Consider the following 17,554-nt stretch of genomic DNA (forward strand, 5'->3'; position numbering starts at 1 on the left):
GCTTGGGGTCTAACCGTAGCAGCTGAGACAAGTTGCTCCAATTTGGTAGCACATAAGTGTCAACCTTGTCAGGATAAACTCTTCAATGGTTGAGAACATTTTAAACTAACACAAGTCTCATAAGTGACCATTTTATGGAGTAATTTACAGGAGCACACCAATTGAAGATAAAACAATAATGTACTTACATTAATGACATTGAAATATCTGCATACATCGATTTGATTGGAGGTAAGGGCATACACTGTCTAACATATAGGTATTTTGTTATTTTCATTAAAATTTTGCTCATTCTTGTCAAGGCATCACCTAAGACTAGGTGCTCTTGTTTGGGTGTTTTTGCCTAAATGCCTTGGCTTATAGAAACAAGGTGTGCATCTATGTAACTAGGTGCCCACCCAGGTGACAAAAATGACAAGGCTAGTGCCTTGTAATAATATCATTCATATTGCCACATCTAACTAATATGTGTGTTAATAAATTTTATTTTATTTTATTTATATATGTATTAATTTTTTTTTAAAGTTTTACTGCTGAAATTTAAAAGATCAAAGGGTTTTGAGAAGAGAAAAAGAAAGAAAAAATAGAAGTATAAAGAGGTTTCTTTAATAAAACAACAACTTACTCATAAAAAATGCAGCACCATCCTTGTACTTTTTTTTTTCTCTTTTACTTTGTATCTTAAATTTTTATCATATAAAATTACAGCCTTCTTTAGTTTCTGATTGATATGAAATTGCAATATTAAATACTTATTTTGTTAGTATTATTTTTGAAAATATTGAAATTAATATATTTAAAATATTTTTTTCTTTTAGATATTATGATTTGCCACGTTTGGAGAGGAAATTTAATGTTCTTAATAAAGAGAGTTGCTTTTTTTCAGTTATTATGCATGCTAGATGGTATATAAAACTAAGGAAATGAGTCAATTATTTGTTTTATAAAGTTCTTTTCACCTAAGTACCTCCCTGCCTAGGTGACAAGCTGGCCCACTATCACCTAGAATTGCCTAGATTCTTTGATAACTATGGTCATTCAAAGTTCCAGTCTTTCAGATAAGTTACAAAGACAAAATGGCAAAAGGCCAATGATTCTAATCATTATTTTTTACTTCTTTTGTCCAGAAAAAAGTTGGTAATTTTTTTTGTCAACCAGATGCCCCAACTGACCAATTTTGGAATCTTTTAAACCATATCAACAACAAGGGCTTATGCACTGCAATTCTGAACACCTCCTAGGTCTAAAAATATTTTCTTATCATTGCCTCTTTACATTTACTCAATTACTCTTATTTCCAAAATAATGGCTCCTGATTTCTTTTATCTTATAATTTTGTTAATAATCATTGTTTACCACTTCAACTTCCACCTTATCATGCTTGCTTTTCTTGAATATATCTAAGAATATGCTGGTTTTGAAGGATAAGGAGAAAACCCATGACAATTGTTGTTGTGAACAATCATGGTGGCGCAATTTTTAGGCTTCTTCCAATTGCAGATAGAACTCCACCAAGTGTTCTAAGTCAGTACTTTTACACATCTCACAATGTTTACATCAGCAAGCTGTGTGAAGCACATGGGTAATTGACAATAACTAATCATTCTTACAAGTACATCCTGATATTTATTTCTTTTGTAGATATATCATTTTCCATTCATGTAGTTTGTGCTTTAGGCTCAGTTTGGGAAGAGTACAAATACAAGGTTTAGAAATATTATATACAAGGATTTGCACTGTGCATATTTGTACTTGCACTCTTCCCAAACTAAGCCTTAGGAAAAGTTTATAAAAAGGTTTCATTAGGAAGCTATCACTTTACGGAGCTTGGAATAACAAGTGTAAAGAAGAAATGTTTTAGATATAAGAAGCATTTCAAATGTATAAAGTACAAACATAAAAGAGAAAAATGATGGTTATCTCTTTTGAGAGATGTGCCTAGCAATTATCATTCTTCATAGATGTCAGCTTTACTGTATGTTACGAGTATTTTTGCATTTCTTATTCTCATAAGTAATTAGAGGATGGGGGACATTTAGCCTATTCTTATTTCCCTAGCTTGCCTGCCCAAAGAAGAAAAGTCCTCCAACTCTCCCCATTAAAAGTTACCTTTCATTACTTGCAGTGTATCCTAGATCTTCTTAAGGAAATTGGGAAATTTAGATCCAAGCCTCCTGATACACCCATGGAACTAAATATGAGGTTGGATGATCATAGTGGTGACCGGTGATTCAAAGACTAATTAGCAAGATAATTAATTAATTTAATTTGTAACTTGTAAAATTTTATCATCTGTAGTAAAATAATGTATAAATGAGAGATATTCCAAGTGCCTCTATAGATTAGGTAAGCAATTTGTCATGTCTCACACTTTTAGGTAGATGAATCTTTGGCTAGAGGCTTAAAGGCATTTCTAGAGGGTTCTAGCCAAAGTCAGGATGTTCCAGAGCCATCTACAGCACTTTGGAGAGTTGTAGAATCTTTTCCAATGGGGTAGAGTGCTCTGGAGTATTCTGGGACATTTTGGAGTTTTCTTGGGCCTAGAAATGTTTAGAGGGGGTTTAGGCATGGCATGCTATAGAGAGTTCTTGTGTAGTAGTATATATGAGTTTGTAGAATGCTCTAGAGTGATGTCTAGGATATTCCATCAAGGAAGTGCAACATGTGGGTGTAACTTGTAACAAGGAAGATGAGGAAGTGCAATGTGTGGTTAGGAAAGGTGGTAGAGTGCCTATAAATAGGCAAGCCCTCCATGATTTGGGCCTTTCATTCAATTAAAGAGAGGGGGTTTACATGAGATGATGTACAAAAGGGCTTAGCAACCAAAAGAAAAAGCCCTATCATGAATCAAGTAATCTATTTGCATCGTATGAAAGATCCCTTCCATCCCTGATTTAGTTAAAGAACCAGCAGTCTGATTTAAACCTCTTGGTATCCATCAACGATTTAAAAGATGTGCCTTTGGCATTCACCTGGTGCACCTTCCATGTTAGCCTAGGCATACACCTTTTTTATTTTTTGTATTTCTTCTGTTTTTTAAGCATGGTGGGTCCCGGACCCATGATCAAGCCCTGTGAGGCAAGCCTAAACAAGTCCATGCTAATTCTTAATCCCTACAAAAAATGATTTTATAATTTTAAATAATCATTTAAAAATATCTTTTATTTGGATTAATGAATGGATAAAATTAGCAAGCAGTGAGTGTTTGCATTCCTCTTTGGTCTCCATACTTTATATGAACCTAACAGTGTACAAACTCTAGGGTGCAAGGATCTACCCTCTATACAAGAGGTGTATTCTCTTATCTAGTTAGAAGAGTAGGAAGACAGACATGAACCTTATTAAGGGGGAGCAGGTCGCCCTTGCTGCCAAGGGGATTAATGAAGGAGGTAAGAAACTGATGGTAACAGGACTGATGGAGTTAATAAAGACAAGTTATGGTGAACACATTGTCAGATGCCTTGACATACCAAGGAGATATGTTGGGACTTGATCGGAAAACCAAAAAAATTCCAATCTCGGAACCAATATCAGAAGAAGCTAGAGAACATGAAGTATAGTTCATCTTATATAGTTTCTCATGAGGTTGAGTTTGACACTACTAGTCAGAATACATCCCATGAACATCTAGTTGGTTCTGTCTCTTGGGAAGAACTTCTGTTTGCCATGAAAGAGTTTTCTGTTGTCAAAGTCCATCTTGAAGAGTATGGTAGGGTTTTGCGTTTGTTAGAGGAGACTACTATCATGCCATCCATCTCATTTGTGTCTACATCAGGTTACCAGACTATTTTCTATCTTTCATTTGTTCCCACTAAGACTCCCTGGATCATTGGCTTAGGGGCCTTAAATCACATGATTGGTAAGCCTAACCTATTTTCCTTTTATAGTTTGTTATCTGAAGAGGCAAAGTGAAACTGGTTGGTGGTTCTTTCTCAACCATTACTAGTGAAGGATTTGTCTCCCTCTCTATAGGTCTTAATTTATCACATGTTCTTCATGTGCCTAAGTTACCTATTAACCTCTTATCTATTATCCGTATTACAAACTCTTAGTTCGTTTTTAACCTTTTATCCTCATTCATGTGTTTTTCAAGATTTTACCTCTGGGAGGATGATTGGTAAAGGGTGCATGGTTGATCGATACACATTGGAGAGTGGAGATGGTGTTGTAGTGTTTAAGTCTATTATGTTTGTTAGTGAGTCAATGAGTCTTGGTAATAAAGATGATGTTTATGTTTGATATCAGCATCTTGGTCATTTATCTTTTTTCCGTTAAAAGTTTTGTTTCCAGACTTATTTAACTGTTTCAATTTGTCATCTTTACAATGTCAATTGTGTTAATTGAGTAAGCATTGTAGAACCCATTTTTAACAAAATAATAAAAGAGCATCTTTTCCTTTCCAAATTGTTCACTCTGGTATTTGAGGCCCTATTTCTTTTGTAATAGAAGGCAACTAAAGATATTTTATTAGCTTTATTGACAACTTTTCTCGGTACACTTTGGTTTGTGCTTTCCAATCTAGAGAAGAGGTTACCAAAATTATACAAAATTTCCACCGTATGGTTTTCACGTAGTTTCATGTTGACATTAAAATATTTCAATCAAATAGTGCCAAAGAGTATTTGAAAGGTGATGTCCAAGAGTTATTTTCCTCTTGCGGGTCTCTTCATAGAAGTTGGAGTCCAAATACACCTCAATAGAATGGTGTTGTAGAAAGAAAGAATCACCATCTTCTTGAAGTTTCTCATAGTTTACTTATTCGCATGAATGCCCCAAAGAAGTTCTTGATGGATACTTTATACACTGTAGCCTATTTGATTAATTGGATACCTTCTTGTCTTCTCCAATACCAAGCTCCGCATCAAGCATTTACTCCCTCAGTCCCCCTTATTCTCTATTTCCCTTCATATTTTTGGATGTTGTTGTTTTGTTCACAATCATTCTCCTTCTCGTGGTAAGCTAGATAGTTATTCTATTCCTTGTCTATTTGTTGGATATTCGTTGGCTTAAAAGGGGTATACGTGTTTTGACCCTAAGTTTCAATGGTATTTTGTTTTCATGGATGCCTCATTCTTTGAGAATCAACTATTTTTCTTTGCCTCTTCTCCACGGGAGAATGCTATACTTGAGGAGAAGCAGGTTTAGACTTAATTGCCTTGCCCCATTTCTACTTCTATTCCTACTTCACAACCTACTCAGGTGTTTGTTCATGATCATTTCTGTAACCATTAGGACCATCAAAACTTATAAGGTGTGGAAAGACCATAGCTTATGCAACCAACACCAAAAAACTTTCAGGAGGTAAATCCGCCAGGTACTATTGTTCCTATTAACTTTTCTATTAATGTTGTTTCTAGTGATGCTCTTGATGCCCCTATTGCTATTCATAATGGTGTTCGTTCATGTACCACGAAATACCAATTGCCCATTTTATTTCTTATAATCACTAATCACTTGTCTCCTTCTAGCCTTGGTTTCATTTGAATAGATAGATGCTTCACAACCTACTCAGGTGTTTGTAAACTAAAGAAGTCCTTGTACAGGCTGAAGTAGTCTTCTAGTGCTTGGTTTAGTAGATCCAATAAAGTTGTCCAACAAGTGGGTTTCAAGCAATGCCAGGCAGATCATACATTATTTGTGAAGCGAGAGGATGACAAAGTTGTAGTATTAGTTGTGTATGTAAATGATATAGTCATCACTGGTAACTGGGAGTTGGAGATAATAAAGCTGAAGAATTCATGGCCTAGTATACCTAATTTTTTTCAGGTAATCATTGTATCTCTTGAATTATTCATTCTGGTGCATCTGATGACATAACTAGCATACCTAATCTTTTTTGTTCCTATGATCCTATCAGCTTTTGCTTGGTCAAGACAAGGTTTCCCTTGTTGATGGCTCTCTTGCTCCTATTTCTGGAAAGGGAGACATTAAAGCCACTGAGACCCTTACTCTACCCTCTGTTGCCTCTTCTTATTCTTTTTCCCACTCCTTGCCCTACTTAGGTTTTTGTTCATGATCATTTTCGTTACCATTGGGACCATCAAAACTTGTAAGATGACTAGAGATTACCAACACCAATAGGCTCTCAAGAGGTAAATTGACAAGGTACTATCATTCCTGTTGATATTCCCACTGATGTTGTTTTTAGTAATGTTCCTATTGCTATTGACAACCTTGATGTTCCCATTGCTATCCATAAGGGAGTTTGTTCATGTACCAAAAACCACCCAATTTCCCATTCCATTTCTTGTAGTCACTTGTTCCCTTCTTTCTGTTCTTTTCTAACAACTATTTCTCATGTCTCTATTCATAGGAATGTTACAGAAGCCTTGGTTTCACATGAATGGAAAGATGCTAGAGGGAGGAAATCCAGGCCTTACATAAAAATGGACACATGGGAGTTAGTTGATCTTCCTGAGAGGAAAGAGAAAGTTGGATGCAAGTGGGTCTTCACTCCTAAGCATAGGACAAATAACTCAGTGGAGAGAATTATCAAAAGAAAAAAACACTCAGTGGAGAGGTACAAGGTGAGGTTGGTAGCAAAGGGATTCACATAAGTTAATGGAGTGGACTATGCTGAAACATTTGCTTCGGTTGCAAAAATGAATTCAATAAGAGTTCTCTTATCTCTAGCTGCCGACCTTAACTAGGATCTTCATCAACTTGACATTAAAGTTGCTTTCTTGAATGGGGACTTGGAGAGAGTATACTCGATTCAGCCTCTAAGCTTTTATGTTGAAGGCTGTGAAAAGAAAGTTTGCAAACTAAAGAAGTCCTTGTATGGGCTAAAGCAGTCTCCCAAATCTTGGTTTAGCATATTCAACAAAGTTGTCCAACAGGTGGGTTTTAGGTAGTGCTAGTTAAATCACTGATTATTATCTCCAACTCCCAATTGCCAATGATGATGACAATGTAATCTACATACACAATTAACACCAGAATTTTTCAGTTTGAAGTAAAGGATTTCGGTCCCCTTTGATACTTTCTAGGGATTGAGGTTGCTCACTCCAATAAGGGCATCTTCATCTCCCAAAGGGAGTGTATAACTGCAAGATTCTTGCAAGTTGGGAACTAAGCTAACTAGCACCCCATTGAGCAAAATCATAAATTGGGAGACAGTGAGGGGGAAGTCTTTCAGAAATCAAGCAGTATCAATGATTGGTTGGAAGATTGTTGGTACTTGTCCATGACTCAGAAATCAAGCAGTCTTTCAAGTCTTTCAGAAACAAAGTTGTCCAACAATGCATGCTCCTAAAAGGACTCATGTCTTTGAAGTAGAAAGGGTTCTTAGATACTTGAAGATACATATAGGAAGAGGTATCGTTTTCTCTAAGCATGGTCACATGAAAGTCAAACTGTCAAAGTATATACAGATATTGATTGCACTGAATCCACATATGATCATCAATTAACCTCAGGTTATTATCAAGGTTCAAAAAATCGTTACGTATCGGGCCCTTCCTGATATGCCCCTACAGGGGTTGTATCGGGTCAGGGCCTAGTTTAGAGGGTAGTTGGGACTTAAACCGGCCCCTCTGAACCAAAATAAAAAAAAATAAGTAAAAGTTAAAAGAAAAGGACCGATACAGGTTGATACGCCCTACCGGCGTATCGGCTAATATCGATACTTTGAACCTTGGTTATTATACCCTTGTTGGGAGTAACTTGGTGATATGGAGAAACAAGAAACAGTTTGCAGTTGCCAAAATTAGTGCTAAAGTTTAGTATTGTACCATGGCACATCATGTTGCTGAGGCGTTGTGGATTAAGAGATTTCTAGGAGAACTTTGATTTAATATGAAGGGCCCCATGTCTTTGTACTACAATAGGGAAACCATAAATATATCTGCAAATCCTATGTTGCATGATAGGATGAAACACATAGAAGTTGACAAATATTTCACAAGGGAGAGGATTGAAAAGGGAGGAAGTATGTACTCCCTATGTAAGTTCTAAAGATCAGTTAGCTGATGTACTTACCAAGGGTGTGAATGCCCTGTGCCTAAATGAGTTATGTAAAACAAATTAGAGCCACCAAGCTCACTACCTCGATCTCTCTTTCTCTTCTCCCCTTCTTTCTCTTCTTTTCTCTTTCTTGCGAAGGTCTGGATACATGTTCTACAAGAAGGGATCTTTGGAGTTTGAAATGATTCCTGTTTCAAGCCTCTTGAAATTGTTGGAAGGGGTGGTTTTTGATACCTTTAGGACCTTTCCAGTAAAGGAAGTGTCCTGTGCCCCTATTCCCCCTAAAGTTGGTACCTTTTGTTGGGAAGTTTTCCATGGAAGTATTAATACTTGTGATTCATTACAAAGAGACCAAATTTGGTCTTTATCTTCTAATTGATATATCATGTGCAATCTAAATGGTGAGATTGCATACTACCTACTAGTCTTCTAACCATTTATATTCTGCATTTGGGAATGGCTTCATGTTGTTTTGGATGCAGGTGGAATCCCCCTGTTAGCTTAGGCAGATGGTTTGATGCAATGCTTTAAAATGTGGGGGCGTGACGCGAGGTGTTCCACTACCTAGAGGTGTGAGGCGTAGGGGGCAAACCACTTTCTTTCCCCTTATATTTTCTTCCCTTCCCTTTCCTTTTCTTTTCTTTCCTTTTCTCTTTTTTTCTTCTCTTTCTTTTTCTTTCCCTTCCCTTTCTTTTCCTTTCCTTTTTTTCTTTTTTCTTTTTTTTTTCTGTCTTTTTATATAAGATGTGCACGAGGTGTACGCCTCATGAAAAAAGTGCATGAGGCGTATGCCTCAAAGGCGTCAGTTCCTCTGGCATACACCTTAGGGTGTTTTGGGAGCACCTCGCCCGTGCCTCCAGGTGTACGCCTCCCATGCCTTTTAAAACACTGGTTTGATGTGACTTGTCAAATGTCCAAAAATAAGAGGTAAAATCTTGTGGAAATGTACAAAGTGGCAATGGTTTGGATATTGTGGGAAGAAAGGTGCATAAGAGTTTTTGAGGGAAAAGAAGAAGCAAGGAGGCAATAATTGATCTTCTCAGATGTTACAATGGATGATCTTCTCAGAAAGGAGGGTAATTGTAGATTCATCATCTAAAAAACTTGAGGTTAAAAGGGATTGGACACCTCCAAGTAGCGGGTGGGTGAAGCTGAGCTTTGATGGAAGTAGTTTGGGGGGGAAATTATGGCAGCAGTGTTTTGGAGTGTAGAAAGCTAAAGAAATGGAAGTTGAAAAGCTGATTATTTAAGGTGACTCCAAGGTGGTGATCAGCTGGCTAGTGAAGGATAGGAAAGCAATATGGTGTTTCAGAAATGAAATCAGACATTTTAAATGGTATTGAAGAGACATGGAGATTGAAATCCAGTAGGTACAAAGATAATGGTTTGGCCAAAAAAGGGGCTAATAGGCAACAATTGTTTTGGGCTCAAATGTAAATTTAGGGATTTGGTAAGATAGCAGGGGCTTACATCAAGTACTTCGATTGTAATTCACAACGTCTTATTGCATTTTCCCTATTTGCTGATTCTCAAAGAACCATTCAACCTAAAAGCTTAAGCTGTTAGCTGAGGTCCTTGAATAGGTTGATATTCTCTAACATGCCCCCTCACACAAAAGCCCATTGTGCTTGAAGTGTGAACAAGCACAGGCCCACCCATACCTTGTGCTGAAACTTATTTAATTATAACGGGGGTAACAAGGATCGAACACTAGACCACTTGGTCAAAATGGCTCTGATACCATCTCAAAGAACCATTCAACCTAAAAGCTTAAGCTGTTAGGTGAGGTCCTTGAATAGGTTGATATTCTCTAACACTGATCATGAAAAAAAGGGAAACTCCTCTGAACCCCCAGATACCATTTACTCTAAGTATGGCATAGGATGTCACCTTCTACATCCCCACAAGTAAGGGTGTCAATGGACTGGTTTTGGATTGGACCCCGTCCAGTCCAAAATCATTTTGGATGGATTGGACGGGCCAACAAGACATATTGGATTGGACCAATCTGGTCCAAAATATTTATTAGATTGGATTGGACCTGGTCCATCTGTAACAAATTTATATTGGATTGGGTTGGATTAAGCCAATATCGGGTCCATTGATATAAGATAAGAATATATGTGTCAATGGACCGGGTTTGGGTTGAAACCAATCTAAATCAAAATGAATTTGAACAGATTGGATGGTCCAGACATTGAATTGGATCGGTCCAAATTGGTCCAAAACATTCATTGGATTGGATTGGACCTGGTCCATTTATAATGGACTCACATTGGACTGGACCGGATTGGACCAAATCCAGTCCAATTGGCACCCCTACCCATAAGCTCTCCCTAGAGCCATAGGCATTCAGACAGAACTTAGATATCATAGTAGATATTTGAAAGAATACCTTAAGTAATGTGGATGACAGAATAATAACGAAACCTTTTTTAATCTTCATGTCAAGCTTACTTAGGACATATGCTTATCTAGATTTACAGTTACATTACTACATTAGCGTTGTACTTGCAGTTTGAAGCATTTACACGTTCAGACAAAAATGGAGTTACAACATGCTTTGTTGACAGTTGAACATGCACAGGCTGATTGCATCATTGAAGTTGAAAGCTGCATTGAGGATAATGCCATCTTCCACAGGTTTAAATTGTTCCTGTCCATAAAATTACTTTTCATCTGAGTTTTTATTTTTTATTTTTTATTTTCTGTAAACTGTGTAAAATTTTGACTGCCACTTCGCAGCATTTTAAGAAATTCTTCTCGTCAAGCAGCTGATCATGCTCTAAGGATCCTTTCAAGGATTCCAGATCATAGTTCTAGTCATTTATGCCTTGGCAAGATTCATAAACTGGAATACTCTTCATACAGGCAAGCTTCTTCTGCATTGTATATAGATTTGAATGTTAAGAGCTCTCCCAGATAGAACTTTTCCCTGCTTTAGTTTACTTAATTCACCGGTGCTAATTCAACTCAGGATTCAACTTTCTGCTCCACCTACTTCAATTCACACCACTTGTGGATCTGGAAAGTTCTATAGAGAAGGTTTCATCTTAACCCTGTTCTTGAATGATGGAAGCAAAGGGTTTGGCGAGGTTGGTAATTTCCAGGTTTAGTAGTGCTATGAGTTTCATGCAGTTCGGAGTTGTAGCATCTCTAATATCATTCATTTTATAGATGTTTGTGCTTCTTTTTTTTATTCTCATTTTCATGTAGTATGTGGATTTTGAAGGTTGTTTCTTTTTTTTTTCTTTTCTTTTTGATTTTGATTGGTAACTATAATTTTGTTGATTATAAAAAGAATGTGCATAATTGTACAAGTGCCAGGCACTTCAGAACCCACAACCCTTGGTAGCCCTAGCTACAAGTCCCAAATACACCCTTATCCAAATATGGGCTGAAGCAATCCCATAGGACCTGGTTTAGCAGATTTCACTTGGCTCTTCAACAAATTGGGTTCAAGTAGTATCAATCTGATCATACTCTATTTGTAAAGAGAAACCAAGAGAAAGTTGTGGTTCTAGTCATGTATGTAGATGCCATAGTAGTTACAGGGAATTAGGACTTTGAAATACAAAAAGTAAAAAAAAAAAAATCCCTTGTGCAATTTGAAGATAAGGACCTAGGATAGTTGCGTTATTTCTTTGGAATTGAGGTTGCCCACTCTCAAAAGGGCATCTTCATTTCTCAAAGGAAATATGTCCTAGATGTTAGATCTCTTACAAGATACAGGGAAGTTGGGAGCAAAGCCTACGAATTCCCCTATTGATAAAAATCGTAAACTTGGTGATTGTACTGGAGAACCTGTGATGGATGTCAAGAAATTTCAAAGGTTAGTAGGAAGACTCCTCTATTTGTCGATGACTCAACCGGATATAGCATATGCTGTTGGTGTCCTCGGTTAGTTAATGCATTCTCCAAACACTATAATTTTGTTCAAGAAGCATGGTCATATGGAAGTGGAAGTCTACACAGATGCAGATTGGGCTGGTGTAGTTGATGACAGAAAGTCTACTAGTAGATATTGCACCTTTGTTGGTGAAAACTTGGTCACTTGGAGAAGCAAAAAACAAAGTGTAGTGGCCAGATCTAGTGTTGAGGCTGAGTATAGAGTTATGGCTCATGGGGTTGCAGAAGTGCTTTGGGTCAAAAATTTGATTGGTGAATTGGGCTTCTTTGTTGATAGTGTAATGTCCCTTTACTGTGACAACAAGGCAGCCATCAATATTGCTGTCAACCCAGTTCTTCATGGCAGGACCAAGCATATTGAAGTTGACCAGCACTTTATAAGAGAAAAACTTGAGAAGGGAGAAGTGTGTACTCCTTACATCAGTTCCAAGGAACAACCAGCAGACGTTCTTACAAAAGGTATAATGTGTTGTGTAACAAGTTGGGCATGATTGACATATATGCTCCAACTTGAGGGGGTGTGTTGAAATATGTTATGTATTTCCATAGGGGTATATTTGTCTTTTTTATTATCCATTTATCATATGTTGTCGCCCTAAGTATAAATATTAACTTAGGTGCTGCCAGCCTTAGGACCTTTTAAATAGAACTTTTCCTTCTCTTTTCTTCCTCTTCTCCTTTTCTTCCTCTTTGCTTATTTCTTCTTTCTGGACTACATCTTTGAAGTGGCATTCATCTCTTCCCAGATGTTGCATGTAAGAGCTGCGCTAATATACCTTCACAATTACTAGATGGGTTTGAATGTGAATTGGCAGACACAAAAGCAATAGCTACACAGGATGTTCAGATTGGCAGCCAAAGGTGTAGCCTATCTGTGTCAGAAATTCCATAGCCCACTGGAAGCATCTGTTATCCATCTAATATCTATTTGAAAATCTTCCTTCACTGTAACCCTCTAACCCCATGAGAACCAAAAACCTAGTGTTGAATCCAGGCTAGAAGCTCTTTTCTATTAGAATCTTACCCTTTCAAAGTACATGAGTAAGCAACCACATTCTCTTCCTCACCATCCCTCACAATGCTCTCGTTCCAAGATGGCTCTAGGTTATTAAATTAATAACAATCAAGTTAGTTTTTGTTTTTTCTCCTGATATTCATTGAATTGACTGTTTCAAGAAGACACGCAAATTCTTTTTGTTATTGGTGTTGAATTATTTTATTATTATTATTCAAATTCTGATTTGCCAAAAAGGCAAAAACAATTGCTGGTACTATCTCATATGCTATTATAAAGTAATTAAAAATATTAGACAATACCCAACAAGATGTTGTGTTGTTGTTCCTCTCATTTGGTCTACTTTCTTTATCTTTTAATACTATATCAATTAAACCAAAAGGAGGGAAAGAAACAAAAAATATCTTGTAATAGTTTGTTGTTGTAGAACTAGGACATAGTTATTGGTTCTATAACTTGTTTTAATGTCATTACTAAAGAATTAAGAAACAGTAAATGCTTCTGTATCCTATTACTTTTCTCCATTTTTCAATTTTGGTAGGGTCTTTCATCTAATCTTCAAAACAGGTTGCACCTATGGAAATCCACAAAGAAAATCTGGAAGATGTCGAGGAGCAACTTCGATTTATAGCTCATATGATCCAAGGAGCTAAGATGAGTTATCTTCTACCTTTACTAAAGGGTTTCCTTTCTTCTTGGATATGGAGAAGCTTAGGAATCTTGGTTGGTATAGCCACATCATCTCTAAATATATGTTTTACTTAATTACCATTATATTTTTTGTTTTCATCATTTACAGGAAATTTCAACTTTTGACAATTAATTTTTTTTCCTATTTCCAGCCAAATTCAATCTTCCCAAGTGTGAGGTGTGGCTTGGAAATGGCACTCCTAAATGCATTGGCAGCAGGACAGGAATGTTGCCTATTGAATTTACTTGGATGTGAAATTTCATCAAAAGAGGATGAATCATTAAAGAAAGATGGAATAATAAGAAGTTCTTCAGGAGTTCAAATATGTGCTCTTTTAGATTCTAGTGGCACTCCTGAAGAGGTAGCCAATATTGCAGCTAAACTATTTGAAGAAGGTTTCACCACAATTAAGTTGAAGGTAAAACCACTGTCCCAACTTCCACTCTGAGCTAGTTTATGGTTGTCAGTGAGTCTCTGCAATACAAAATGTTATGTGTTATTTTTAGAAATTAAGTATTTTCAGAATGCCAAATCAACTCATTATAGTTAGTTGGTCTTTAACAATGTAGTTTTTTTTTTTCAAATAGATTTGTGGGTGTAACTGTAAACATGTTATGCCAAGATAGTTTGCACCATGGAACTTGCAAAGAGCAAGTTCAAAACTATTGCACTTGACACTAAATAGAGTAACCATTGCCATCCAAACCTCCACTGATATAGGTGAATACAAATGGATGATCTTGTATTATGATTCCTAAAATTAATCATCATAATTACAAACTCTTTTTAAAGAATTTTAAAATACAAATTTCTAAGTGAATAACCCTCTTTTTACAGGTTGCACGTCGGGCAAACCCCCTTGAAGATGCTGCTGTTATCAGAGAAATTAGGCAAAAGATTGGGCACCAAGTCAAACTCCGGGCTGATGCTAACAGAAAATGGACGTATGAACAAGCAATTCAATTTGCATCTTATGTGAAGTGTTGTGACTTGCAGTACATTGAGGTATAATCTGTTGGATCTAGAGTGTGCATGAATTTTGAACATTCTAGCTGAATTTAAAAGTTTCTAGTGAAGATAAGATGCAGAGCAGTTAATATTCAAAACTAAAGACTCAGGTCAAATACTTGGGCCTCAACTAAAGTTAGATTATCTCAGCTCCATCAATCTTCTTGTAACTTAAACTGGAGGTGTCAATACTTGCAACAAACCCAAGATCATAATTTGTACATGATTTGAGAAAATTATATCCAATTTAAGAACAAGATACAGGTTCGTAGTAGGAGCTTCATTTTAGGGATTTTTGGTTGTTTAGAACTTAGTTATATTAGATGAATGCAGTTTTTAAAATGCAAAATTAAGTTCGGGACAGTGCAGTCTTTACCAGTTTGACTACTGGTTCATTGGTTCATTGATATACACAAAAAGGACATGTTCAACACTTGTATACTTACACTATAGTGTTCCCACACCATATGCTCTTAATCTCTTCTTCAAAACCTTAGTCATCTTCCAAAAACTAAAATAGTATCAACCATGCTAATTCCTTCTCTTTATCTAATGACACTCCTCCAAACTCACAAAAAATTCCATTCCTTGTTATTGGCAACTGTGACCACAAGAGTGATAGTAGGAATGTGGTTGTGGCAGGGCCTTTAAGGACTTGTAACAACTGTGACCACAAGTCCTTTAAGGACTTGTGGCAGGGCCTTTAAGCCTTAATATTAAAGGACTTGTAATTAATCATCATAATTACAAGCTTTTATATAAGAAGGCAAGAGAAATGGGAAGCAAATCCTTTAATATTAAGCTTTTATATAAATATTTAATTAAAACAGGACTCATGTAGCTTGCCCCATAAAGTTGGGACAATCCTTTAATATTAAGGCTGTATTTGGTTGCAGTGCAATTTTATTTGCACTAGTACCAATGCATGGGAGTGAAATGAAAAGAATGCAAATTCTGGTTTAATTTTGTTTTGGATTTTACTTTATTTTGCTTTAAGTCATGCTTTACTTCATTTGTACTGCAATCCAACAAAATAAGGTAACATTTGAAATAAAAATAAATCATAATTTGCACTATCATGGTTTTGCATCAGTGAAAGGAAATTTGCATTGCAACCAAACACAGCCTAAGCTTTTAAAGCATTGAATAAATAAATGACATCAACTTCTTTTGTCTTAAATTAGGTTTTAGGTGAAGCTGAACTACTGTAGCCGAAGTAGCAGAAAAGAGGAGAAGAAGAAGAGATGCTGGAATGTCGAACTGTACTAGCCAGTCGACCATGCTATTATTTATATTTGAATGTAGTACAAGATACAAGTAATTACTGGAATGCCCCTGATTAGTGATGGGACACCCAGTTAACTTAAAACATTAAACAAGCTTAGGCCCATTAACACAGGCCCAGTTACAGGATAACTTAAACCTAAGTATGGGCTAATAAGAACTCTTATCAGCCGAACACTCATACAAAGAGACATCATTCTAACATTCTAACACTCCCCCTCAAGCTAAGCATGGATATCAATCATGTTTAGCTTGCCAAGTATGTCCCTGAACTTTGTTGTTGCCAGTCCTTTAGTCAATACATCTACAATTTGCAACTCTGATGGAGTATAAGGCACACAGAGTTCTCCTGAAACAATTCTCTCTCTGACAAAGTGTCGATCAATTTCAATATGTTTTGTCCTGTCATGCTGCATGGGGTTGTTGGCAATGTTGATAGCAGTTTTATTATCACAATACAGCCTGAGAGGACCCTCAGCCTTAATACCAAGCTCATTAAGAAGAGTTTTGAGCCATAAGAGTTCTGTGCCATAGCTCGGTATTCTGCTTCTGCACTTGATCTAGCCACAACATTCTGCTTCTTACTGCGCCATGTGACTAGGTTTCCTCCCAAGAATGTACAATAACCTGAGGTTGATTTTTTGTCTCCAACAAAACCAGCCCAATCAGCATCAGTGTAGGCTTCAATTTCAAGTCAGTTGTTTTTCCTGAATAGAATTCCTTTCCCTGGGCAAGTCTTCAAGTATCTGAGAATTCTTTCCACTGCTCTCATATGAGGGATCTTTGGTGAGTGCATGAATTGACTGACAACATGCATTGCATAGGCAATGTCTGGCCGAGTAAGGGATAAGTATATTAGTTTTCCTACCAATTTTTGGTACCTCTCTTTATCACAGTATTCCTCACCCATTGATTCTTGTAGTCCATGGTTCGGTTCTATTGGAGTGTCTTCTAACCTGCACCCCATCATGCTTGTTTCCTCTAGGAGATCTAGCACATATTTTCGCTGACATATGTAGATTCCTTCTCTTGATCTAGCAACTTCAATCCCAAGAAAATATCTCAGATTTCCCAGGTCTTTGATCTCAAATTCTGAAGCTAAGAAATCCTCCAGCCTCTTCATCTCTTCCACGTCATTTCCAGTAATCACCATATCATCCACATAAACAATGAGTGTCATAAGTTTGTCATCCTGTCTCCTTGTAAACAATGTATGATCTACACTGCTCTGAGTGTACCCGACTTTCTTCATGGCCATACAAAGTCTTACGGAGAGCAATAGGAAGATCCAAATCCGAAGTGAGTGAGTCAGAATTACCTTGGATTGCAGAGACAGATTGATCTGAGTTCAATTGTCTCTGCAATGGGATGTCGGGTGGTACAAGAACGAACAGGCTTATGGAGAGCAATAGGAAGATCCAAATCCGAAGTGAATGAGTCAGAATTACCTTGGATTGCAGAGACAGATTGATCTGAGTTCAACTGGTTGCAATCATGAGGTTGAGGGCCCTTCTTCCTTCTGTTGTATGTAAGTATCTCTTTCTCTTGCCTACTGGAACCTTCAGGAGCATCTGTTGTATCAGGAGAAGTAACTGGCACAGTGGGAGCCTCACTAGGTTGACCCGGAATGTCACAACTAGGAGTAGTGGAAGGTGATGAAAGGGGAACAAAAAAGAAGGGAG

At 37.0% G+C, this 17,554-nt stretch overlaps 1 protein-coding gene across 2 annotated transcripts in view; it reads left to right on the plus strand.

Moving 5' to 3' along the window:
- Nucleotides 1-17,554, plus strand: part of PHYLLO (2-oxoglutarate decarboxylase/hydro-lyase/magnesium ion-binding protein) — a 111,769-nt gene that overhangs the window by 85,703 nt on the left and 8,512 nt on the right. For both annotated transcript variants that reach the window (XR_016085854.1, XM_010259565.2), the window contains exons 16-22: nucleotides 1,424-1,582; nucleotides 10,483-10,608; nucleotides 10,711-10,836; nucleotides 10,943-11,060; nucleotides 13,457-13,612; nucleotides 13,732-13,998; nucleotides 14,418-14,585. Coding sequence is in view for 1 of the 2 variants with exons in the window: in XM_010259565.2 (XP_010257867.1) it covers nucleotides 1,424-1,582; nucleotides 10,483-10,608; nucleotides 10,711-10,836; nucleotides 10,943-11,060; nucleotides 13,457-13,612; nucleotides 13,732-13,998; nucleotides 14,418-14,585 (1,120 nt within the window). In the remaining variant the exon portion in view is untranslated. The remainder of the gene's footprint in view (nucleotides 1-1,423; nucleotides 1,583-10,482; nucleotides 10,609-10,710; nucleotides 10,837-10,942; nucleotides 11,061-13,456; nucleotides 13,613-13,731; nucleotides 13,999-14,417; nucleotides 14,586-17,554) is intronic.

Source organism: Nelumbo nucifera, chromosome 4 (genome assembly GCF_055504915.1).
Source record: "Nelumbo nucifera cultivar China Antique chromosome 4, China Antique-T2T, whole genome shotgun sequence".
Lineage (NCBI taxonomy): Eukaryota > Viridiplantae > Streptophyta > Magnoliopsida > Proteales > Nelumbonaceae > Nelumbo > Nelumbo nucifera.